We start from the raw sequence: 26,161 nt of genomic DNA on the forward strand, positions 1-26,161 counted from the left end.
CCATCCACCCCATCCACCCAACTCACCCATCCAGCCCTTCACCCACCTACCCACCCACCAGTCCACCTATCCATTCACCCATCCACCTAATCCACCCATCCACCCATCATCCATCTACCCATCATCCATTCATCCATCCGTCCATCCATCCACCCACCCATCAACCCACCCACCCACCCTTCCTTCCATCCATTCCACAACCCCACTCCTAAACTGTGACCAGATGGAAATGGGTGCAGCCAGCTTGTTTCTAAAGGTTCAGAGCTGAGGCAGAGTGACCTGCACACCTGGTCTTCGTGTCCAGCTGCCCAGGCCTGTATCCATGTTCCATAACTACAGGACACCAGACTCAGCAGCTGGCAGCAGAATGGGCACACTGTGTCCTTCATGGAACTGGTATCAACTGGGTACCTGTCTCTACTAAGTCTGAGTCTCTCTGGTGCTGGGGGGAATCCCGAGATGGGCCCCAATTTTAGCTGAACCCATCCTCCAGGGAAAGCGACACCATGAGAAACGCGTGTGGCACAAGGCTCCAAAAAGGGAGTGGGTCCTGATGCCTGGAGTAACCCGGGAGGTTTCACGGAGGTGAGGAGGACCAAGCTGAGCCTTGAAGGAACAGCCAGAGGACGCTGAGCAGGGACACCCACTTCTGCTTGCAAGGGTCTGACAGCAGGCTGTGAGCTGTACCTTAGCTCCAATTAACTGAACCCACAACCCCAGCAGGCAGGTGCTCCTGCCCCATTTCACAGAGGAGGAAGCGAGGCTCAGGACTGGGCAAACTGCCCAAGGTCGCACAGCCGAGGAATTCACCTCCAGCACCCCCAGCCTGCCCCAGCCATGTCCGTGACCTCACCCAGCATCCTCCTCTTGGTGCCAGCTCACTCTGCTCACTGCTAAGCAACAAAAACCCCACCAGGAAAACCCAGGAGTTCCCGGCCAGTCCCTCCAGACAGAAAGGCAGACCTTGGCGCAGATCTCCAGGAGGCGGGGATGGAGGGGCCAGCATCTGCCTCCCAGAAATGACAGCCCCCTTAAGACCAGGAGAGACGGCCCAGAGAGCGGCTCTGGTGGGCTGCCTGGGACCAGGACAGGAGAGAGGGGAGGAGGATGAACCTGCTCCCAAGGCTGCTGAGTGGCACACAGTGAGCCTGGGCCCTCCAGCCCCAGCTGAGCTCACTTCCACGATGGCCATGAGCACACCTGACTGGAAGGCGCACTGCATATAATGCACATGGGGTCACTATCCTGTTCCACACATCCCCATGCGCACACCATCAGGGCACTACTGGGATGTTCTGCTGTCCGGGGCTGAGAGTGAACTAGAGCTCTTCCCATAAATCCAGCACACCTCACCATGGAAACAACGGGGGGGTAAGGAGCGGCCACCCAGCAGAGAGCGGGACACACGTTCCTGGATCAAGTCACTTCTGGCTGAGACATCTTTGCAGGGGATGCCGGCGACAAAGGCTGCCCTGTCCTTTTCCCTGGGCCAGATGGACACCACCCCTGCCCTCTGCCCCCTGGCACCGGGCAAAAGTAAAATAGAAGAGGTTCCATCCAGGTGAAACTCCCCAGGGCATCTTATCCCTAGGAAACAGGCTGGCCCACTCTCTCCAAACCCAGCATGGGGGTGGAGAAACGGTGGGGAAAACAGCAGCTGTCTCGGATTTCTTGGGTGGAGTTTTTGTTTTATTTACACTGTTTATTTTTCTGATTTCCCAAAACAGGCATCTTGTGCCTGGCAGCCCTTGGCACAGAGAAGACGCAAAGCAAACTTCGTTCATAAGAAGGGGACGAGCGCAGCCTGAGAGTCCCCTGCTCTTGAACAAATTGCCAGGCTCAGTGCAGCCGCCGTCACCACCACTGTTCCCAGGAAGAGACCTCTGGGCCACAAGCAGCGCCGGTTCAGCTCCTCGGACCTAATTATTCAGGCCTGTGTCTGAGTCCAGCAAAGAGGTAGCTGGAAAAGTCTCCAAGACATCTAACGATTCCGTGGCTCCAGTTGAGAACTGAGTTATCTTTATGTGATTTTAAAATAAAACATACTCGGCCGGGCGCGGTGGCTCACGCCTGTAATCCCAGCACTTTGGGAGGCCGAGACGGGCGGATCACGAGGTCAGGAGATCGAGACCATCCCGGCTAACCCGGTGAAACCCCGTCTCTACTAAAAAATACAAAAAACTAGCCGGGCGAGGTGGCGGGCGCCTGTAGTCCCAGCTACTCGGGAGGCTGAGGCAGGAGAATGGCGTGAACCCGGGAGGCGGAGCTTGCAGTGAGCTGAGATCCGGCCACTGCACTCCAGCCTGGGTGACAGAGCGAGACTCTGTCTCAAAAAAAAAATAAATAAATAAATAAATAAATAAAACATACTCAGAAGGAGAGAACACAATTGAAATCTAGCTGTCTGGAGTCATTCCAAATGAAAGTTTTTGAGTTTGGGGAGGCAAAGGAGGCAGGAAAGCCAGGAGTCAGATGATCAGAATTTGAATGCAGACCTCACCATGTCCTTGCTGTGGGCCCTGGGAGATGACTTCCATGTCCTGAGTCTCAGCTTCCTTAGGGACAGAGGTGGTGCTTACTCATAGGTTATTCCGAGTAAATGAGGTCACATAGTACAAGTACTTAGGACAGTGCCTGGCACAAAATTAAAACTCAATAAGTGATATTATTATTAGTAGTAGTACTTTTGAGATGGAGTCTTGCTCTGTCACCCAGGTTGGACTGCAGTGGCACGATCTCAGTTCACCACAACCTCCGCCTCCCAGGTTCAAGTGATTCTCCTGCCTCGGCCTCCCAAATAGCTGAGATTACAGGCACCCACCACCACGCCCCAGCTAATTTTTGTATTTTCAGTAGAGACAGGGTTTCACCATGTTGGCCAGGCTGGTCTCGAACTGACCTCAGGTGATCCGCCTGCCTCAGCCTCCCAAAGTGTTGGGATTACAGGCGTGAACCACTGCACCTGGCTGTGATACTATTATTATATCAATATTACAATAGTTGGCCGGGCATGGTGACTCTCGCCTGTAATCCCAGCAATTTGGGAGGCCAATGTGGGCCGATCACCTGAGGTCAGAAGTTTGAGACCAGCCTGGCCAACATGGTGAAACCCCATCTCTGCTAAAAATACAAAAATTAGCCGGGCGTGGTGGCATGTGTTTGTAATCCTAGCTACTCAGGAGGCTGAGACAGGAGAGTCATTTGAACCCGGGAGGCGGAGGCTGCAGTGAGCCGAGATCGCACCATTGCACTCCAGCCTGGGTGACAGGACGAGACTCTGTCTCGAAAAATAATAATAATAAAGAAATTAAATAAATAAATAAAACACACTTTGACGAGGTATGGCAAAAGACAGTAGAAGGCAGGAGCCCGGGGATCCAACACAGGCCAGCGTTCCAAGCAGAAAGAAATGCAGCGCTCACAAGTCAGAGAGAAGGTGCTGAAGACAAGAGACGAGCGGGTTCCCTGGTCCTGGAGAGGAAAGGGTGAGCCTAGACAGGACGAGCAAACTTAGGGCGCCCCATGCAGCATGCAGCGTCTTCCTCATGGAACCAGCTCAGGGCACCAACAGCACAGCCCCTTTCCAGCAGTGGAGACCAGATCAACTGCCCGGTGCCCTCCCTGCTCTTTTGCCCCAACTCCACCAAGTACAACCCCCTTTGGGCACAGCAGCTTTGCAGGGGTGGGGTCTGGTCCACATATCTAGGAACCCGCTTTATTTATTTATTTATTTAGAGATGGAGTCTCGTTTTGTCGCCCAGGCTGGAGTGCAATGGCATCAACCTGGCTCACTGCAACCTCCGCCTCCCAGGTTCAAGTGATTCTCCTGCCTCAGCCTCCCAAGTAGCTGGGATTACAGGCATGCACCACCAAGCCTGGCTAATTTTTGTATTTTTAGTAGAGATGGGGTTTCACCACGTTGGCCAGGCTGGTCTCAAACTCCTGACCTTGTGATCCTCCCACCTTAGCCTCCCAAAGTGCTGGGATTACAGGCGTGAGCCACCACACCCGGCCAGGGGCTTCTCTTAATGGACTTTCCCCAATGCATATAATTCGGGGAACCTAGATATAAGAAATACATACAGCATGAAGATCTTTTATTTGTTTGTTTATTTTCAGAGGTGGGGTCTCAGGTGGCCCAAGCTGGTCTCAAACTCCTGGTCTCAAGCAATCCTGCCTTGGCCTCACGCTGAGATTACAGGCATGAACCACCACACCCAGCTATTTTTTCTTTTACCTGGGTTTTTATGCTAGAATCTGGTAAGTCACAAGGTGGAATCTGGTAAGTCACAAGGTGGAAACGGGCACTCAGAATCTGAGCAGACCCTATTTGATGTATCATTGTTGTTACTTTAATGATTGGAATGCACCAACCACACCGGCCTTCTCAAAGGCCATTTCAGATCCTTACAGACCCCACCTGTGATGTAAGACAGCCACTCCAAACCCCTCTGGGGGCTCGAATAGACCAGACTTCTGAACCCCTGGGCAGAGCAGGGATGGGGCTGTCTCCAAGGAGGGTGACACCGCCACACCCCTGCTCTGCCCTTGTGCTGACAATGAATGAGGCCTGGACAGTCTCTCCTCTATCAAAAGTCACCATTCCCTCAAAAAGGAGCTTTTCAGGATGAGACATTATGAAAACTCACTTGTGCATAAACATCCATTTGCAATAATGACAGAAGTCATCTACGGAAAATAATCTATTCCTGGCCAGGCACGGTGGCTCACACCTGTAACCCCAGCACTTTTTGAGAGGCCGAGGCAGGCAAATCATTTGAGTTCAGGAGATCAAGACCAGCCTGACCAACATGGTGAAATCCAGTCTTTAATGAAAATACAAAATTAGCCTGCATGCTTGTAATCCCAGCTACTCAGGAAGCTGAGGCAGGAGAAGCAATTGAGCCCGGGAGGTGGAGGTCTCAGTGAGCTGAGATCGTGCCATTGCACTCCAGCCTGGGCGACAGAGTGAAACCCTGTCTCAAAAAAAAAAAAAAAGAATCTATTCCCAACTTTTTTCTTGAAACTCCTGAGAGAGGCCAGGTGCAGTGGCTCATGCCTGTAACCTCAGCACTTTGGGAGGCTGAGGTGGGAGGATGGCTTGAGGCTAGGAGTTGGAGACCAGCCTGACCAACACAGTGAGACCCCATCTCTATTAAAAAACAATAAAAGTTTAAAAAGCTCCCAAGATAGCCCCTGGGGAAAGGTGGGTCATGGAGACTTTCATCTGGGTCACCTCTGCCTCCCCTGTTTGTTTCCCCGTGGTTCCTTCCCACTTTGAGCCTGGGGTGGGGGCGGTTTGAGCCGGGGGTGGGGGCAGTTTGAGCTGGGGGTGGGGGCAGTTTGAGCCGGGGGTGGGGGCGGTTTGAGCCTGGGGTGGGGGCGGTTTGAGCTGGGGATGGGGGCGGTTTGAACCGGGGTTGGGGGTGTCCAGGATGCACAGGCTTCACTCCCTTTTTCTGAAGCTCAGTTTGGTCACAGGAGCTGTGAAGGGCTGGATCAAAGTCAAAGGTTTAAATTCCAGACTTATCTCCAGACTTAGTGGATAGCTAAAATAGTTAAGCTTATCTCCAGAGGAAGCTGAGATAAGGAGATAATGGCCACCTCCCTCTTCTCCTCCCCTCTGTCCTTGGCCTCTGCTACCTGGAGTTGTACCCTGAAGAGGTACACTGGGCACCAGGCCCTCCTGGCCTTGCCCTGACCCCTCCCCAGACATAGAACAACCTTTCCCCACCCTCAAGGCTGACACCTGGGGCTGTGGATTAAAGTCAATGTATTCATCCATGAGGTGAGCAATCCCCTTGCCTTGGGAACTTGCTCCTACAGGAGAATAAACCCTGTAGAAGGCATTGTTCTCAGTGGTGGCATGCGCCTGTAATCCTAGCTACTCAGGAAGCTGAGGCAGAAGAATCGCTAGAAGCCAGGAGGTGGAGGCCGCAGTGAGCCAAGATCATGCCACTGTACTCCAACCTGGGTGACAAGAGCAAGACTCTGCCTCAAGAAAAAGAAAAAAGAAAAAAGAAAAAAAAGACAGCACTCTGCCTCAAGGTCAGGAGTCCCAGCCAATCCTCCCTGTGAAGTGGAAGGGGCACCCGCCACCTCCTGTGACAAGGAAACAGTCCACCCAACTACAAAATGCCAACCAAAGGAGGCAGCACGCTGGTTCTGGCGCGGTGCCCTGGGCCTCTGTTTGGGGTAGGAGGAAGGTTAGGGGGAGGGCCGAAAGCCAAAGAAGGCCCACGGAGGCGGCCCCTCTCTTGATGGCAAGCTGCCAGTAGTATCTGGCTCCCAGGTTGGGGAAGGTGAGATCAGCTCATGCCTGCCCAGGACCTTGCTCTGCCTGCACGGGCAGCAGGCGTCCACCTCGCCAGATGGCCCTGCTCATCACAGGGCATCAGTGCCAGCCAAGGACCCACAGAGCCTCCCTGCCAAGGCTTACCAGTGGGCGTCAGGACTCTGGGTCTCACCCATATAGGGTTCTCATATAAAATACAGGATGCTCAGTTAAACCTGGATTTCAGATAAACAGTCAACAATTTTTTTTAAGAGATAAGGATCTTGCTGTGTCACCCAAGCTGGAGCTCAATGGCATGATCATGGCTCACTGTAACCTTGAACACTCCTGGACTCAAGCAATCCTCCAACCATAGACTCCCAAAGCACTGGGATTGTAGGCATGAGCTACTAAGGCCAGCAAACAGTGAATCATTTTTAGGCATAAGTATATCCCAAATGTGCTGTGGGATACGATTATACTAAAAATTAATCTTTGTTTATCTGAAATTCAAACTGAATTCATTGTCGGGGGAGATAACAGAGTGATGAACTGACAGAGGAGCACAGAGATAGCTTTTGTAAATTCTTAGCTGACCAAAGCCTGGTCTTTAGCTCCCTCGGGCCTCCAGAGATGCACTAAGGGTGGAAGCGACCAGGAGGGAGATAAAAACACTGAAGTTGGCTGGGCGCGGTGGCTCACGCCTATAATCCCAGCACTTTGGGAGGCCGAGGCGGGCGGATCACAAGGTCAGGAGATCGAGACCATCCTGGCTAACACAGTGAAACCCCATCTCTACTAAAATACAAAAAGAAAATTAGCCGGGCGAGGTGGCGGGCGCCTGTAGTCCCAGCTACTCAGGAGGCTGAGGTGAAGAATGGCGTGAACCCAGGAGGCGGAGCTTGCAGTGAACTGAGATTGCGCCACTGCACTCTGGCCTGGGCGACAGAGTGAGACTCCGTCTCAAAAATAAATAAACAAATAAAAAATAAAAAAGAACACTGAAGTCTGAGTGTTAGCACTGAACCGTGTGGCCTTGGACAGGCCTGCCCTTCTCTTGAGCCTCAGCTTCACATGCCACAACTGGCCAACAATAGCTACAAAGTGTCAGAAGCCAATGGCTGGGAGCCTCCTCCAGGAGGTAGGTATCATCAGGATGCAGAGAGAGTGAGGAGCTTTTAAAGCCAGCCTAGTCCAGGCACAGCAGCTCATGCCTGTAATGCTAGCACTTTGGGAGGCTGAGGCAAGAGGATCACTTGAGCCCAGAAGTTCAAGGCTGCAGTGAGCTGCAATTGCACCACTGCACTCCAGCCTGAGTGACAGAGACTTTGTCTCCAAAATAAAATAAAACAAAACAAAATAAAATAGTAAAGTCAGCCTGTGTATTGGATTGCATGTCGTTCCAAAGCACCCAAAGTGAGAGAGGCCAGGAAGCAACGAGATGTAGAAAGGCAGGGGCAGGAGGTTGCAAGGCATCAGAGAAGACAGCTGACCCCCATCTCCACATACCCTTGGGGCATCCTGAGCCCCATTCACTCACCCAAATGACAATCTCTGCACTAACAAGGTTGAGCCGCAGCTCATCACTGCAACTGAGCTCCCTGCAGCAGCTGTGGTGGGGAAGGCTCCCAAGGAGGCCTGATAACCCAGAAACATCCACAGCACACTCCCCAGTCCCCTTAGAGGTTTCTGCTGAGATGAAAGTGCCCTGGCCCCTGGCTAAAGAGTCCAGTCCACTGGGCAGCTGTAGCTCTTACTACATTGACCTGGCTGTCAGGCTCTTATGAACTTAGTGAGGGGAGATGGGTTCCCCAGGGAAGCTTGCTGACACCCTCACGTTGCTGTAAACGCAAAGCCTGGTGACCCCATTATTCCTAGTAATTATAATGTAGTAATAACAAGAGCAGCCATGCTCACCGCCGACTGAAGGCATATGATGAGCCAGACACTGTGCTGGCAAGTGTGACTTTTGGAGGTAACACATTCTCCTTTAAGGAGGAAATGACTGAGCTTTGGAGGAAGGGTCCTCCATCTGGCCCCAGGCTCCTCTTTGACCTGCGTCTCCCTCCTCCCCCTCCCCTGTTCCACCGCAGCCCCTCTGGCCTCCTTGCTGTTCCTGGAAGGCACCAAGCTTGCTCCCAGCTTAGTCCTTTCACTGCTGGCTCCTTCCTGTCTTCCCAGTCTCAACTCAGCTGTCATCATCTCTGTGACCCCTCACCACTCATTCCAAAGCAGCCATCAGTCACCTTCTATGCAATCACCTTATCTTAATTCTCGGCATAGTTCTTAGTCCTATTTTGACAGTTTTCTGGAACTGATGAATTCATTGATTCTCTGTTTCCTTCTACCACATGTACACTCCAAGAAAGAAGAGTCCTTGTTTGCTCACTGCTGTGCCCTAGTGCTTGTCACAGCACCTGGCATACAGCAGGTGCTCAATAAATACATTTTTAAAAGAAAGAACAACTGGAAGGAGCCTGAAAGAACGACTGGCTTGTGCCAACAGTTCATCTTCAACTTCTTTAGATGGGATGGAGACCATCGCCATGCAACCACGGTTCTGCTGAGCCGGTGTGGTGGCTGATGGCAGGTGTCAGTTTGGCTGGATTAAGGGATGGCTGGTAATGCATTGCTTCTGGGTGTGTCTGTGAGGGTGTTTCTGGAGGAGATGGGCATGTAAGTTGGTGGGCTGAGTGGTAAAGATCCTCCCTCACTGTGGATGACACCATTCCATGGCCAGACAACAAAAAGGCAGAGAAAAGGTGAATTCCTCTCTTTCTCCTGGAGCTGGATGTCTTCTTCTCCTGCCCTTGGACTTAGAACTCCCAGTTCTCGGCCCGGCGCAGTGCTTCACATCTGTAATCTCAGCAGTTTGGGAGGCCAAGGCGGCCAGATTACCTGAGGTCAGGAGTTCAAGACCGGCCTGGCCAATATGGTGAAACCCCATCTCTACTAAAAATACAAAAACTAGCTGGGCGTGGTGGTACACGCCTGTAATCCCAGCTACTCGGGAGGCCGAGGCAGGAGAATTGCTTGAGCCCGGGAGGCGGAGGTTGCAGTAAGCCAAGATTGTGCCATTGCACTCCAGCCTGACTGACGGAGCAAGCAAGACTGTCTCAACAACAACAACAAAATAAAATAAAAATAACTCCCAGTTCTCCAGCAGTCTCCCAGGCTCTCAAGCCTTTGGCCTTGAACTAACAGTTACACCAACAGCTTCCCAGATCTGAGACCCGCAGACTTGGACTGAGCCATGGTACTGGCTTTCCTGGGTCTCCAGCTTGAGGACAGCCTTCTGTGGTACATCTTGGCCTCTACAATGGCATAAGTCAATTCCCCTAACAAATTCCTTCCTATCTATCTATCTATATTTCTATCCATCTATCTGCCTATCTACCCACCCATCCATCACCTATCTTCTATCTATCCATCTATCATCTATCTAATCAGTTTATCTGTCTGCCTGTCCATCTGTCATTTCTATCTATCTATCTATCTAATTATCTATCTACCTATCATCCATCTATCATCTGTCTATCTTTTTATTCTTTTTGAGGTGGAGTCTCACTTTGTCGCCTAGGCTGGAGTGCAGTGGTGTGATCTCGGCTCACTGCAACCTCCAACTCCCAGGTTCAAGCAATTCTCGTGCCTCAGCCTCCCGAGTAGCTGGGACTACAGACACGCACCACCACGCCCAGCTAATTTTTGTATTTATAGTAGAGATGGGGTTTCACCATGTTATCCAGGCTGGTCTCGAACTTCTGGCCTCAAGTGATCCACTGGCCTCAGCCTACCAATGTGCTGGTATTACAGGTGAGAGTCACTGCACCCAGCCTATCATCTGTGTGTCTGTCTGTTTGTCTGCCTGTGTGTGTCTATCTATCTGTCTGCCTGGCTATCTATCTGTCTGCCTGTCTATCTATCATCTATCTATCCATTTGTCTGCCTGTCTGTCTGTTTGCCTGTATGTGTCTGTCTGTCTCTATCTCTCTGTCTGCTTGTCTATCTAGCCATTTGTCTGCCTGTTTATCTTTCTGCCTGTCTGTGTCTATCTGTCTGTATCTGTCTGTTTGTCTGTCTATCTAGCCATCCATCCATCCATCTATCTCCTTTTGGCTGTCTCTCTGGAGAGCCCTGGCTGATACAGATGGTGCTTTGGTCAGCTCAGGCTGCCATCCAGATTACCATGGGGGGAGTGACTTAAACACCAGACATGTATTTCTCAGTTTGAAAGGCCCAAAGTCCCAGATCAAGGTGCCGTCAAGGTTGGTTCCCAGCGAGGCCTCTCTTCCTGGCTTGTAGCCACCTCCCTGCTGTGTTCTCCGGTCATTTTTTCTCTGTTTACAAGCGAGGGGGGAAGAGAGATCTCTGGTGTCCCTCCCTCTTCTTACAAGGACACCAATCCTATTAGATTAGGGTCCCACCCTATGACTTCATTTAACCTTAATTACCTCCCTAAAAGCCCTATCTTCAATTACAGCTGCATTGGGAGTTAGGGCTTCAATGCAGGAATTCAAGGGGGAGGGCACAGTTCAGTCCATAACAAATGGGAAACCATGTTAATGACCAAACTCCCCAGAAGATACGGTCCATCAGCATCGCCAGTGATTGCAAGCAAAGACCAAAGAGGAAAGGGGCCTCCGTGGGGGTGGCGGCTGATGCCAGGAACAAGGTTCCTCTTCCTATCTAACAGTGGGGAAGTGAGGCCGGCTGCAGATGCCATTTCGAGTGGGAAGAGAGGGGAGCTTCTCTTTGCACATCCTGTGCAGGTCCTGGCCTGATCCCCCTCCGTGCCTCCCACTTCTCGTGCCCCCCTTTGTATGGGAGAAATGCCGACCTCTGCTGGCTCAGGTGTCCAGGACCCCAGGCCTGCTGGCTTTGGGCTGGGTTCAACCAATGATAGGCTGGGGAGGAGCCTGGGAGGTGGGAGCCAGGGAGGGGCGGGAGCTCTCCACCTCCTCTGCCTAAGACGGCGTCTCCAGCAGGAGGGTTGGTCCTTTGTGTAGTTCCAGCTCCTGCCAGAGTCCCACCTTTGTTTGGGCTCCCAGCAGGTGACTCTGGCCCCTGGACTCTGGTCACAGGCCTTCCTCCCTCTCATCCCCTGACCTAGGGCTGGTGGTGGCACCCTGCTGCCAATCTCCAGGTCACCCCCGCAATGCAAAGAACGCTTCCTCTGCCTGCATGGGTCCCTCTCAAGGCACCGAGAAGGGCCCTAACCACATGTCCACGGGGTCAAACATTTTTTGTAAAATTTACAAAATGGAAAATATTTTCCCTACGATCAATTAACATCCCCGTTCATTTCCAGTCTTGAGTTCCTGCCCGTCACATTTTCTCTCGTGTGAGGTGGAAACGGAGGCTTGCTGCCATGTGGGGGCTCCTGCTAAGGAGAAGTTGAACTGGAAAGATATTTAGTTTGGCTTTAGTCGGGTTATATTTATGTAGTTCCCATTTATTTCCATGTATAGTTCAGTTAATGCTCGCTATTCCGGTGCGGAAATGGATTCCAGGAATACTCGCTCCGCTCACCGTTCCAATTCCACCTACCGCGCAGAATCAAAAATCACAAGACACGAACATATCCTGCGGTACCTGGCGCTGGAAAAATGTGCGCAGTGGAGAGAAGCAAGACTTGAAATGCACAGGTCCAGAAGCAAATCTGTGGAAAATTACTCCCATCACCAGAGGCAAAGTAGTAAGCAAATGATTCAATTCCTTCAATGTGGAGTCAAAACAGAAAAGTCTCTCTGGACAGAAATAATTAGCAATATCCCCCACTTTCCTCTCTCTTTCTTGATGGGAATCACATTAAAAAAAAAAAATAGGATTTACCAGAACTCCTGTGTTTCTTGAACAAAAAAATTGTAGCAGCACCACCAACTCTGTGTTGACCGCCACTTTTGTATATATCCCAACTACCAAAATAAAAATGAAATTTGATCAACTAGGGAGATTAATTTGCTTTATTTATTTATTTATTTATTTATGAGATGGAGTCTTACTCTGTTGCCCAGGCTGGAGTGCAGTGGCATGATCTTGGCTCACTGAAACCTCTGCCTCCTGGGTTCAAGCCATTCTCCTGCCTCAGCCTCCCAAGTAGCTGGGATTACAGGCATGTGCCATCACACCTGGCTAATTTTTTATATTTTTGGTAGAGATGGGGTTTCACCATGTTGACCAGGCTGGTCTCAAACTCCTGACCTCAAGTGATCTGCCCATCTCAGCCTCCCACAGTGCTGGAATTACAGGCATGAGCCACCACGCCCGGCCTTTTTTTTTTTTTTTTTTTTGAGACAGGGTCTCAGTCTCTCGCCCAGACTGGAGTGCATTGTCATGATCATGGCTCACTGCAGCCTCAACCTCCTGGGCTCAAGCAATCCTCCCACCTCAGCCTCCTAAGTAACTGGGACTGCAGGTGTATGCCACCATGCCCTGCTAAGTTTTGTATTTTTAGTAGAGATGGGGTTTCACCATGATGCCCAAACTGGTCTTGAACTCCTGGTCTCAAGTGATCCTCCCGCCTTGGCCTCCCAAAGTACTGGGATTACAGGCATGAGCCACTGTGTCCAGCCTGATTAGTTTTCTATTCTCAAAATAGAAAACGATATTACAAAGTCATCATATTGAAGAAGTAATGCCAAAAATGTGGGAGAAATATAACTTTGGAGCTATGACAGGTAACTTGACTGATACTCTTTTGCATGTAGTGATGTTTGTGATATTTAACAGCTGCTTATAATTTATCATTTGTTGTTATTTGCTTTCTCGAAATTCTGAGTGAATCATTGCATCCATACCCTTAGAAGGCTGCATAAGTCTACACGACTCTGATCTCCTGCCGATTGCCTCTCTGTTCCCTGTCCGGCCTTCACCTCTCCGATCCTCTGTGTAACAAGCTCCCTGCCTTTCAGTCCTTCTGTTCTAAATGCTCAGGTGGACCAGGCACTGTGGCTCCCGCCTATAATCCCAGCACTTTGGGAGACCCAGGCAGCAGGATCACATAAACCCAGGAATGTAAGACCAGCCTGGGCAACATAGTAAGACCCTGTCTTTACAAAAAAAAAAAAAAAAAAAAAATTAGCAGGGTGTGATGGCACATGCCTGTAGCTCCAGTACTTTGGGAGGCTGAGGCAGGACTGCTTGAGGTTGGGAGTTCGGGACCAGCCTGGGCAACAAAGCAAGACCCTGTCTCTACAAAAAATAAAAAAAAATTAGGCCGGCATATCGTGTGCACCTATAGTCCAAGCCCCTTGGGAGGCTCAGAAGGGAGGATTGCTTGAGCCCAGGAGTTCAAGGCTGCAGTGAGCCGTGATCACACCACCGCATTTCAGCTTGGGCGACAGAGTAAGACTTTGTCTTGGGAAAAATAAATAAATAAATTAATTAATTAATTAATACTCAAGTGGTTTCCATTTCCTGGTTAGACCCCATTACATCCCCCACGAACAAACAGTATGCATGAGAAAGGTGAGCAGATGAACAGGGCAGGGTCAGTGGGCCAAGAGGAAGATCACTGATCACACGGAGAACGACCAGTGGTCAAAAACTGCCGACCATGGCCGGGCCTGGTGGCTCATGCCCTTAATCTCAGCACTTCGGGCGGCCAACGCGAACCTATCACCTGAGGCCAAGAGTTGGAGGCCAGCCTGGCCAACATAGGGAAACCCCGTCTCTACTAAAAATACAAAAATTGTGGCTCAAGCCTGTAATCCCAGCACTTTGGGAGGCTGAGGCGGGTGGATCACGAGGTCAGGAGATCGAGACTATCCTGGCTAACATGGTGAAACCCCGTCTCTACTAAAAATACAAAAAACTAGCCGGGCGTGGTGGCGGGCGCCTGTAGTCTCAGCTACTTGGGAGGCTGAGGCGGGAGAATGGCGTGAACCCGGGAGGCGGAGCTTGCAGTGAGCCGAGATCACGCCACTGCACTCCAGCCTGGGAGACACAGCGAGACTCCGTCTCAAAAAAAAAAAAAAAAAAAATACAAAAATTGGCTGGGCATGGTGGCATGCACCTGTAGTCCCAGCTACTCGGGAGGCTGAAGCAGAATTGGTTGAACCTGGGAGATGGAGGTTGCAGCGAGCCAGGATTGCACCACTGCACTCCAGCCTGGGCGATAGAGCGAGACTCCATCTCAAAAAATAAAAACAATAAAAACTGCAGACGCCAACAAGGAAGAGCCACAGGACAATACCCCAGGATGTGGGAAAAGGTTATGCCAGCCTTGGATCCCTTCTGCTTAATGGGTACCCCAGTCACCAAAGGGATAGATGCATTTCACTCGACCTTTATCCAGCCATCGGAGTATAACACAGGGATGTGCCATAGAGAGAGATGGGGACCAATAGGTAGAGGGATGATGGGGAGGAAGACCGAGGCAAGAGGAACAAAACGGGGACTGCAAAGGGTAGATGGCAGGAGCCTGAGGGTTCCAGAAGAAACTGCTGCACAAGTAACGAGCCAGCAGGGTGAGTGACAGCCAGGAGAGGTGGCCCAAGAAAACAGACATCTCCGGGGGTACAGATGCATCTTGAGGGGCCAAGGAAGAGATGGGGAAGGGGTGGCTCTGTGGAGCCCCCACCATGACCGCCAGTGGTGAAAAGGAATCAAAGACCTCAACAAGGGGATGACTTTTCAAACAAGGAAGCACTGGGCCTTCTCAGGGGCACCAGCAGACTGAGGGCAAATGGCATTCCATTCATTAAACTCTTAAGAAAATGTCGAGGTAAGAACACTTGTCTGGTTTTGGGGGCAATCCCAGAAATACCAGAAAAGGGACTCATCATGCGCAATCTTTTCTTAATTACCTGGAGAAATGTATGGTTACCTAAGACAGAGAAAGGTAGCCAAAGCAAGTGGAGGCCAGGCACAGTGACTCATGCCTGTACTCCCAGAGCTTTGGGAGGCTGAGGCAGGAGGATCGCTTGAGGCTGGAAATTCAGTACCAGCCTAGGCAACAACAAAGCAAGACTCAGTCACTACAAAAAAAAAAAAAATTTTTTGAGATGGAGTTTCACTCTCGTTGCCCAGGCTGGAGTACAATGGCACCATCTCGGCTCACCACAACCTCCGCCTCCCCAGTTCAAGCGATTCTCTTGCCTCAGCCTCCTGAGGAGCTGGGATTACAGGCATGCGCCACCACGCCTGGCTAATTTTGTAGTTTTAGTAGAGACAGGGCTTCTCCGTGTTGGTCAGGCTGGTCTTGAACTCCTGACCTCAGGTGATCTGCCTGCCTCAGCCTCCCAAAGTGCTAGGATTACAGGCATGAGCCACTGCGCCTGGCCACTACAAAAATTTTTTCAAAATTAGCCAGGCATGCAGTGCACACCTGTAGTCCCAGCTACTTGGCAGGCTGAGAAGGGAGGACCAATTGAAACTGGGAGGTCGAGACTGGGAGGTCGAGACTGGGAGGTCATGATCACGCCACTGCACTCCAACCTGGACAACACAGCAAGACCCTGTTTAATAATAATAATAATAAATAATGCAAGTGGGTATAAGAATGTATTTATTTCTTTTGAGACGGAGTCTCACTCTGTCACCCAGGCTGGAGTGCAGTGGTGCAATCTCAGCTCACTGAAAGCTCCGCCTTCCAGGTTCACGCCATTCTCCTGCCTCAGCCTCTCCTGCCTGCTGTAGTAGCTGGGACTAATTAAGCCTAGCTAATTTTTTGTATTTTTAGTAGAGACGGGGTTTCACCGTGGTCTCAATCTCCTGACCTCATGATCCGCCTGCCTCAGCCTCCCAAAGTGCTGGGATTACAGGCGGGAGCCACTGCTCCCGGCCCTAAGAATTTATTTTATCCCAGCACTTTGGGAGGCCAAGGCGGGCAGATCATGAGGTCAGAAGATCGAGACCATCCTGGCTAACACGGTGAAATCCCATCTCTACTAAAAAAATACAAAAAATTAGCCCGGCGTGGTGGCGGGCACCTGTAGCCCCAGCTATGCGGGAGGCTGAGGCAGGAGAACGGTGTAAACCCAGGAGGCAGAGCTTGCAGTGAGTGGAGATCGCGCCACTGCACTCCAGCCTGGGCGACACAGCGAGACTCCGTCTCAAAAAAAATAATAATAATAATTTAAGACAGCAAGCTCTAGAGTTGAAGCCAGTCTCCACCTAGCCCTGGGCCCAAAGCTATAAGCATGTATAAGCACGGCTACTGTAACATCTTTACTCAGGACATCACCCTTCAAGGGCCCAGACCCACACCACCAAGGAGGAGCGTCCACACCACCAAGGAGGAGCGTCCACACCAGCAGCTGGGGAGAGGATGGTCCCCTACAAGATGGAATGTCCACTCTGAAGAACGATTATACTGATAATCATGAAATCCATGCCTGAGATCTAATTTCGAGTGAAAAGAACAGAATTCAACAACATTCATTCTATGGGGAGTATGCAACTCTGAAAATATATGCCTTTTTCATAATTAAATCAAATCCTATCTCATGTTCCTGTGCAAACAAGCACTGAATGGAACACAAAAGAAATGTTACAGTCAATGATTGTTGAAGTTTTCCTTTCAATTTCCTGTTCATGTTGTTTGGCAATAAGTAACACAGAAAACTGACAACAAAAAGCAAAAGAGAAAGAAGGGATACAGCGTATAGCTTAGATTGCTTTCCTTAAAAAATTAAATAGTAATAATAATAAGCATAGGCCGGGTGTGGTGCTCACACCTGTAATCCCAGCACTTTGGGAGGCCAAGGCAGGCAGATCATCTGAGGTTGGGAGTTCGAGACCAGCCTGACCAACATGGGGACACCCCATCTACACTAAAAATACAAAATTAGCTGGGCATGGTGACGCAGGCCTGTAATCCCAGCTACTTGGGAGGCTGAGGTAAGAGAATCGTTTGAACCCAGGAGGCGGAGGTTGCAGTGAGCTGAGATCGCGCCATTACACTCCAGCCTGGGCAACAAGAGCGAAACCCCATCTCAAAAAAAAAAAAGCATAATGCAAGCTGGGCGTGGTGGCTCACGCCTGTAATCCCAGCACTTTGGGAGGCTGGGACGGGAGGATCACCTGAGGTCAGGAGTTTGAAACCAGCCTGGCCAACATGGTGAAACCCATCTCTACTAAAAATACAAAAATTAGCCGGGCATGGGGGCGCGTGCCTGTAATCCCAGCTATTCAGGAGGCTGAGGCAGGAGAATTGCTTGAACCCAGGAGGCAGAGGTTGCAGTGAGCCAAGATTGAGCCACTGCACTCCAGCCTGGGCAACAGAGTGAGACTGCATCTCAAAAACAAAATAAAACAAAACAAAACAAACAAAAGAAGCAGCATAATACAAAGGCCTAGCAGTTAAAGCGTTAACCCCCAGCTACCAGGAAGGCTCTGTTATCCAATGACTCATCACCCCAGCCGAGGTCAGCCACACCTTGGGTCTCTGATGCTGGAGGCAACATGATGCCAACATTGGCGAGAAATCCACCTCCTCCTCCCCACCCCTCGATGCCGGCCTCTGTGTGCACTTGCAGCTGTTCCACGACCGGTGCCTCCACGGTGTCTACACCACCGGCTCACCTCCCAGCAATAACCCGACAGCCCGACACCTCTGTAGACCCTGTGGCTACAGAACTGAAGTCCCCTGTTATTAGTGGGTTTTGCAGACAACCCTCCAAATCCCTCTGGGTTGAGTTAGTCAAGTCCTCAACAAGCTGGAAGATGACAGGGGTTGGATTTAACCCACTTCCAAGTGGCTTGGGTTACACGGACATTATTCCCCTGCTGGGATCTGATTTGGGATGGAAACAGGAGCCATAGTTTACGGGAAGGCTGTGAAAGGAAGCCCCGGCCCCAGGATGAGGATCAGGTTGATTTGCTGCATAAGGCCCGGGGGCGGCCCACCCGCCTGCTCTGCCCAGCCCTTCCTGGTAACCACACGCACCCGGGGCCCATCTCAAACCTGGCAGGCAACGCTGCTGCTCCCATCTCAGCCGCTGCCCCAACACGCCTGGCCTGGCCAGGACAGGTGCCCAGGCATGGCATTCAGGGACGTCCTCGGCTTCCGGGGCCCAACCCCTGGTTCCCAGGTGCAGCACTGGGAAAAGCAGAGGGCCCCGGCCAGGGCATAGGCCTCATCACAGGTCCTTTCCGCAGCCTGGGAGGAGCCAGACCTCTTTAGGAGCCAGACAGAGAGCAACGCACCCACCTGGGCAGAGACTGAAGCCACATCCCCATTGAGAAAAGATGGCACTCCTGCCTGGACCCCTTCTTTGAAACCCCAGGCCAGGGTGGGGTAGGAGTCAGCGAGAGAGTCCAGTGCTCCAGAGCGTTTCTGGCCCTCTGTGCCCCCTAACCCAGCACTTCTGGGGACCCACACACCCAGGGCAGAGTGGCCATCCAGGGCTCCTCTCACCCCGACACAAAGGCCACTGAAGGCCCGGGGCCAACACTGCTCTGAGGATGACAAGCGACTTGGGTACCTGCCAGAGACAGCAGGCAGCCTGGGTCTAAGGGCGGCCCAGTGACTTGAAGCTGGGATCATCTTACATTCCCTGCGCCACTCCTGTTTCCTGTCCTGGAGGTTTTCAGGCTGCCAACAGTCAGCTTTGGAGAACCAGGTCAGATTAGGCTGAGAACAAAGCTCAGCTGTCACAGAGCTGCGGAGAGGCCATTGGTAAGCAGTGCCTGGGAGCCGCCCTCCCCTGCCAGCAACAGCTCAATGACTCCCTTCCCAGGGGCTGCGAATGGACCTGCACCCGGGGTGGGGTCAGGGAGATAGGCAGAGAGAAACTGGGCTGGGAGTAGAGAGTGCCATGCTCTACCCTGGAGACCCATGGCCAGGCCACCCTGCAGAGCTGGTGCCCAGAGCCTCCAGGGTGCAGCAGAGGAGGCAAATAGAGCCTGACACTCAGCAGCACCCGGCAGACGATTCTGGAATGAATGACCAAATCCACATGGAGAGTTGAAATGGCCTAGGAACCTCAGGGAGACAAGCAGCTCACAGCTCAGCAGCGCTGCTCCAGTAGAGCAGGCCAATGCCAGGCCTCCTGGCAAAATTCCCGGGACACGGGCACAACTGTTGCATCAGGAAAGGGGCAGAGGTGACCAGCCCATCAGCCATGGGGGCACTTCACTGTCCCCACAGAAGCTCGTCACCCACAGGCCTGGGTGCCACACGATCCCCATGCCTGGCATCACGATGGCTCCCCCCCAGGGCCCTGCACCCACCGTGACTGACTCCCTTCAGTCAGCGATTCCAGATCACCATGACCTGGCAGTTGCCGTCAGGCCTGCCTGGCTAAGGGCTCTCCCGGAGACTGAGCCACTTCACACAGTGAAGTGAGCCACTGGGCCCCAGAGCTGTGTGCTGTGTACAAGCCCTGAGGGCTTCACCCAGGCATTGGCACCCACTGATCCCCATAAATCCCTGGCAACCGCCTAGAGCTGGGATGTTTCCAAGGTAATGGCTCCAACAAACAGAGGCGCAGGAACCCAGCGCGTCACCTCCCTCCTCACCCCAAAGGTTCACACCCCTAGGGGCCTGGAGCCTCTCTCTGGAGCCCCTCCTACCCTAAAGCCAGCGGGATCTGCCCAGGAACTGCCATCATCACCCCCAGGCCGGGCCTGCACTGATGTGTACTGAACTTTCCTTATCAGGTCCATCTTAGGCAAACTTCAGAGCCCACGCAAGGCTGCCTGTGGACAAACACTGGGGCAGAAACAGGGGCCACCTCTAGGTCCCAGTCCCGTGGGACTGTCAGGGCTGCCTGGGATGGGTGGGCAGGAGAGTGTCAGAGGAGGGCAGCCCAAGGACCGGGTAGGGGGTGGGCAGTGTCCCCTTCCATGGGTCCTCAAGTGAGATGTCCTCTGCAAACACACACCTGGGACCTCCGAGCAGAGGGTTGGCTCCCATGTCACCTGGACCTGGACTCCAGACCACTGCCCCGAAGTGGCAATCCTGGGTCCCCCTGCGCCTGTCCTGGCTTCAGTTGGTCCCATTTGTGGGGGACGGTTCCAGGAAGAAGGTGGACTGTCGCAAACTCAATGCCCCGCTGCCAGGTGCCTCGCCCTCAGCTATCAGAACCCCTCTGGGCAGGCCGGGGAGATCTGACGTGCAAGTGCCTGCGGTTGGCGTGAGCGGGCAGGGCAGGTGGCCCCTGCCTGGGCATGCCTTCCTATCTTTGCAACAGACTAGGGAGAGGGCTGGCCCCAGGACTTAGGCTCAGCCAGCTGTCTCACCACTGGGGGGCCTCGGTGGAGGACACAAGTCAGACAGAGCCACAGACTAACTATAAGAGGTGGCTTTTTCTCTCCAGCCCAGGTCCCCTGAATGTGCCAGGGCAGACAAGCGTGGACGTGAGGAGGCAAGAGGCAGCGAGAACAGGCACGGAGACGGGGTTGGGGGAGAAGAGGAAGAAACCCTGGGCTTGTGCCCTTCCCATGGTTGCCTGGCACCAGGTTAGTGACTGGCAAAGTGTTCTCTGGGGAAGTGTTCTCTGAGGGTGCAATTCCTTGCCCTTCCCATAAGTCAGCTCCTGGGGCGCTGGGTGGGGGTGCAGCCCTGTCCACCATGGCAAGCCAGCGTACTGAATCACAACAGAAGCTGCTTCCTCTGTGGGTGCAGCCTCCCTCCCTGCTCAGGACTCAGAAGTCATGACAGCATAGAGCTTTTGAATCATGGCTGGTGCCCCTTCAGGAATCTCCTGAAAGCCACAGAGAAACTCCAGAGTGGCCGGGCACGGTGGTTCCTGCCTGTAATCCCAGCACTTTGGGAGGCTGAGGCAGGTGGATCACCTGAGGTCAGGAGTTCTAGACCAGCCTGGCCAGTATGGTGAAACCCCGTCTCTACTAAAAAATACAAAAATTAGCTGGGCACGGTGGCACGCATCTGTAATCCCAGCTACTCAGGATGCTGAGGCATGAGAATTGCTTGAACCCGGGAGGCAAAGGTTGCAGTGAGCCGAGATTGCACCACTGCACTCCAGCTTGGGCAACAGAGTGAGACTCCATCTCAAAAAATAAAAAATAAAAAAAGAATCCCCAGAGTCATTCCCAGGTGCCAGTGGGGGTGCCATGCAACCTCAGTCCCGCTTCTGTGGCTCATGGGCCTTGGGTAAGTCCTCCTGCCACTGCCACACACAGAGAGTTTCCAGGGGAGCCTGGGAATAACAGCAAGTTCCATGTGACCTAGTATGCAAAGGGAGTCCAAAAACTCAGAACCCAGAGAACCGGGGGGTACAGTGCAGCTGGCTCCAGTGCTGACGGGCTGGGGGAGAGACCCTGCACTGTACTCTGACTGCAGTAAGGGAAGATCATGGAGGCTCCTGGAACATCCTAGCAATGGCGTAACCCCAGCCTTCTCCATCCTCCTGCTGTCAATGACAATCACGATCACGACAGCAGCTAACAGGTCACAGAGCAGGCATTTCTCAGCTTTTTCAAATATGAACTCGTTTAACCTTTACAACAACATAGCACTGTCCCATTTAACAAATGAGGCAGGCTGGGCGGTGGCTCACGCCTGTAATCCCAACACTTTGGGAGGCCCAGGCAGGCAGATCACGAGGTCAGGAGTTCAAGATCAGCCTGACCAACATGGTGAAACCCCATCTCTAGTAAAAATACAAAAATTAGGTGGGCGTGGTGGCGCACTCCTATAATCCCAGCCACTCTGGAGGCTGAGGCAGGAGAATCACTGAAACCTGGGAGGCAGAGGTTGCAGTAAGCTGAGATCATGCCATTGCACTTCAGTCTGGGCAACAGAGTGAGACTCTGTCTCAAAAAAAAAAAAAGAAAAGAAAAGAAAAACACACACACCACACACACACACACAAACAAATGAGGCAAATTAGATGCATGAGGTGAGAACCTTGTGCCACAGGGAGAGGCGCAGCCCGGTGAGATTTAATCCCAAGGGGTTGGCGGCTCTGAGTCCCCAAGTGTAACCACTGGACCACACTGCTTGTAGACTACCACTATCTCCAACTCACTAGAAGGCCAGGTGAGGCACATCAGGAAAGCCTGGAGCAGCAGTGGAGCTGCTAGAGAGAGCCTGTCCCCAGTGTCCCCCTATATCCTGCAGCTGCCCCGTGTGGGCCCTTGCTGCCTTCCCCATTGGACAAGACCTTCTTACAGATGGGGTCTCATGACGTCGCCCAGGCTGGAGTGCAGTGTCTGTTTCCGGGTGCTGTCATAGTGCTGCAGCCTCGAACTCCTGGGCTCAAGCAATCCTCCTGTCTCAGTCTCCTGAGTAGCTGGGACTACAGGTGCACCTGGCCAAGTCCCTTTTTATTCTCCACTACTCAAGACTTCTTCCTCAAGGCCCAGCTCTCCCTAAAACCTCCGGGGCATTCCTGTAGTATTTGGAGGATGAACTGCTCAGGAGGGAAGGGTGTTAATGAGCTGGTGTCTCACCCTCATCCTGACTCCCGGTGAGAATGTAAGTTCTCTGCAAGCAAGGACTACATCTCATTATCATTCTGTACCCACTCAGACCTGGCCGTGTGTGCCCAACACATAAAGTGTGTTCGATGACTGTGTACAGACCCACGGTACTTGAGATTGCCCCAACACATCCTTCTAAAATATTTTTCCTTTTCAGAGGCTCATGAGTGTTCAAACCAGCTCTACCAGGAACAACATTATGGTCATTCAGTTTATTCTGAAGCCCATATACAGGTCCAGAAGCAATAATCCCGCTCAATCTAGATGAAAAAATAAAAACCTTCCTGTTGTCCTTGGATTGTCAGAGACTAGGAAGATTTTCAACATCTTTTGCTGCTTTCCTTAATTTCATGGTGTTGACGGCTGTTGAGGGGTCAGCCTGACTCCTGCAAGCGCCCCTACCTGGAACAGAGCTGCTACCAAGAGAGCTCCAGGATACTCAGAATGAGGGCAAGAGGCCACCTTCACCATCAGCCCCCACCAGTCTGACCCCATACGACTGCAACACAGTGACCCAGCACACCTTGGGCCACTGCCAAGCAGGGAGCAAACCAGAAATGGTCTGAGTCCTCCCTTCCCCCATCCTCAGAGGGGCCCGCCCCTTTAGGTAAACACAAGGAGCCACCGAGGCTGCTTTACAAGAGCTGGTTCCTGCTCCCCCTACAAACTCTACTTCCACCTACTGCAAAAGGTTCTGTCCTTTTTTAAAAAAAGAAACCCAGTGAGAGGTGGCGTAGGTGTGGAAGAGAGGAGAAAGGGACAAGTGATGGTCTCCCCGTCTCCAAATAAGCCGCAGGTGCAGAGACTCCAAGCCTGCTTCAGGGTCCTTCCGGCATCTGTGCAGGAGGGTCTCCGCAGAAAAAGCCCAGGACCCACGACCTGGGAGGACCCTGGTCACCCCCACTGTCTGGACCCACCAGTGGGAGATGAAGTGTAAGAAACCAAGGGCAACGGACCCTCCCTAGGCGGGCTAGAGATCCCCAGGAAAGGGCCGTGCACCGCGCGATCCCCACAACCATCTCAAGTATTTGGAGCATGTTAGGGAGGAAGCCCCAGTGCCAAAACCAAGCATGTGCCACCTGGAAGCCCGCTCCCGCCCACCAGCACACCAACCCACCCACGCTCCTGACAGAGCTGTGCCTGGGGTGTGGAGAGGGCCATGTTGTTTGCAACAACCGGGTGAAAGTTGAAATTCTAAGCTACTGACCCAGAAGGGAATTTTCGGGGAAGTTCTTCGTAATCCTCTTTGAGACAAGGTATTCTTTATCACTCATTTGGTTCCTAAATATGGAAAGCCAGAGGAAACCGACAATGGCCCAAAGGCAGGGGGATGGCCGCGATGACTCCTTCACCTCCAACTAAGGCCCATGATTCTGTCCTTCATGGGTCCTTGGCAGACAACTTTCTATTCGAATGAATTAAAGGAGGAACATTAAACAGAGGGTTTCTAGAGTTAGAAGAGGAGACGCTGTTTATAATTTGAGGACTGAGGAGGACAAAGGATCCTGCCTGCCTCGGTCCTTTGGAGAAAACCACAAAGGAAAAAAAAAAAAGGAAAGGAAAAGACAAAGAATGAAGATCTGAATTTCCCTTAACCTGCCCATGCGGCCTCGGTGTGCCCATCTGTGAAATGGAACTTCAGAGTGCCAGAGCGGGAGCCTCTTATGAAGACTCCTGAACCGGCTCATGGTGAGGCCCAAGTCAGGCCCCTTCCGCCTGCTTAAGGAGGGCCCTGCTAGGGTGGAGTGCGGATGTCAGCCGCGGGCGTCCTGAGCGCAAAACACGAACCCGAGTCGCCAAGTTTGGGCGCTGCTGGACAGTCCCATCTGGAGGCCGTCCCGTGCCCCAAGGATGCTGCGGCCTGGATCACCAGCCCTGGAGGCTGAACCCAAGAACACCCCTCCACCCAGCCCCCACCCCATCCACCCACACAGACGCACCAGGGACCCAAAGCACCCGGCCGACCTGGAAAGTCAGGGATTCCTGCGAGGGTACAAGGGGCGAGGAGGAGGGAGCGTCCCACAGGGCAGCCCCTCAGACACTCGAGCGAGGGCTGGAGACAGCGCAGGGGACGTTCGGCTCAGGTCGAAAGTGGCCCGACAGCGGCCCTGTCCTGGGAGAAATTCGACCTGCGGTGTGCCCGCCGCGGGGACTCGCTCAGCTCCGCGGGCGCCTCGCCACTCCCGGCCGCAGGCACTCAGGTGAGCAGGGCTGGTCCCGGGACACCGACCCCTTCCCACCCCGGGCGCGAAGCCCACCTGAGTAAGACTTCTTCATGGTGCCGCCGTGGCCGCCGCTCCCAGGAAAGTGTGGCGGCGAGGCCGCGGGGCGCGGGCTCCCAGGGCGCTAATCCCGGGCCGGGAGTAGGAAGGAGGGAGGAGGGGGCGGCCCGCCGTCTGGTGTGCACGGACCCGGCCCCGCCCCGGCCCCGCCCCGGCCCCGCCCCATCCCCGCCCCTCCCCGGAGATGCGCACAAAACCCCGGCCCAGCTGGCTGTGGTCCCGCCTCTACACCGCCCCTGCCCCGCCCCTTGAAGGTGCGCGCCGAACCCCGCCCCCGCCCAGCCCTGCGCGGCGCTGCACCTGGCGGAGCGGGGCTGGGTGGCGCCGGGCCTGGGAGGGGGCGCCCCCGCGCGGCAGCGCAGATCAGGCCAGGCTGGGGGTGGGGGCCGCCCGCGTGGCCCCCCGCGCCCTCAGCTCTGCACCCCCCGCTCCCCGCGCTGGCGCCAATGGCTGGTTCCGGGAGTCGCCGCACTTCCCAGTCCCGAGTCCGGGCGGGGCGGGCCGGGCCAGGTGGAAGCGGGAGGAGGTGCGGGCGCTCCGGGCGGCCCCGCCGGGCGAGGCGGCGGCGCCGGGCACAGCCGGGGGTCGGAGCCGGGGTGCCGGCTTAATGGGCCGGGGTAGCGTGGGACAGGACCGGACACCTGTCCTGCTACTTTTCTGGTAATCAACAGAGAAGAGTGCGTTGATCGAGTTGGAGCCTTAGTTTCCTCACCCGAAAATGGGCGCGTTGGACAGATGATCATTCGTTCTCCCTGCGCTGGGCACCGTGCGCAGCTGGGTGTATCGGTGCAGCTGGGCAGACACAGGGAACCGCCCTTTACAACTCGGGTAACGCACGCGGTGGTGAGAGGGTGCACAACCTGCACGAGAGGAGTCTCTCTACTTGGAGATCCTTAAAGTCTCCACGATAAAGCGGTGTTTCCAACGTACAGAGAAAGAAGTGACTAATTCTGACTGGAGGGTGGTGTCAGAGTTTTATTGAGGAGAAATCAAAACAGGGCTTTAAGGAATGAGCAGGAATTAGCCAGGCAGCCAAGGTGATGGAAGGCAGCTGTTCCCGAAAGAGGGAAGGGCGTGGCGGAGCTTGGGAGGCCTGAGGTATCACAGCGAGTGTGAGGAGACAGAGGTAGGGCCGGGCCCTTCCACAGCTGCCAATGGAGGCCCTAGAGGACGAGAGGAAGGCGGGAGGCCAATTGGGAAGCACTCGCTAGTT

At 53.3% G+C, this 26,161-nt stretch overlaps 3 protein-coding genes across 5 annotated transcripts in view; 2 read left to right on the forward strand and 1 right to left on the reverse strand.

The window, feature by feature from the left end:
- Positions 1 to 25,084, reverse strand: part of SEPTIN9 (septin 9) — a 214,791-nt gene extending 189,707 nt beyond the window's left edge. The window contains exon 1 of the mRNA XM_050764269.1: positions 24,925 to 25,084. Within this exon, the coding sequence (XP_050620226.1) occupies positions 24,925 to 24,943 (19 nt within the window). The 5' untranslated portion in view covers positions 24,944 to 25,084. The remainder of the gene's footprint in view (positions 1 to 24,924) is intronic.
- MXRA7 (matrix remodeling associated 7) overlaps positions 1 to 26,161 on the forward strand; it is a 1,130,960-nt gene that overhangs the window by 517,763 nt on the left and 587,036 nt on the right. The window lies entirely within an intron of this gene.
- Positions 1 to 26,161, forward strand: part of JMJD6 (jumonji domain containing 6, arginine demethylase and lysine hydroxylase) — a 1,042,475-nt gene that overhangs the window by 468,038 nt on the left and 548,276 nt on the right. The gene's annotated exons all lie outside the window — the stretch shown is intronic.

The sequence above is a fragment of the Macaca thibetana genome, chromosome 16 (genome assembly GCF_024542745.1).
Source record: "Macaca thibetana thibetana isolate TM-01 chromosome 16, ASM2454274v1, whole genome shotgun sequence".
NCBI classification, from domain to species: domain Eukaryota; kingdom Metazoa; phylum Chordata; class Mammalia; order Primates; family Cercopithecidae; genus Macaca; species Macaca thibetana.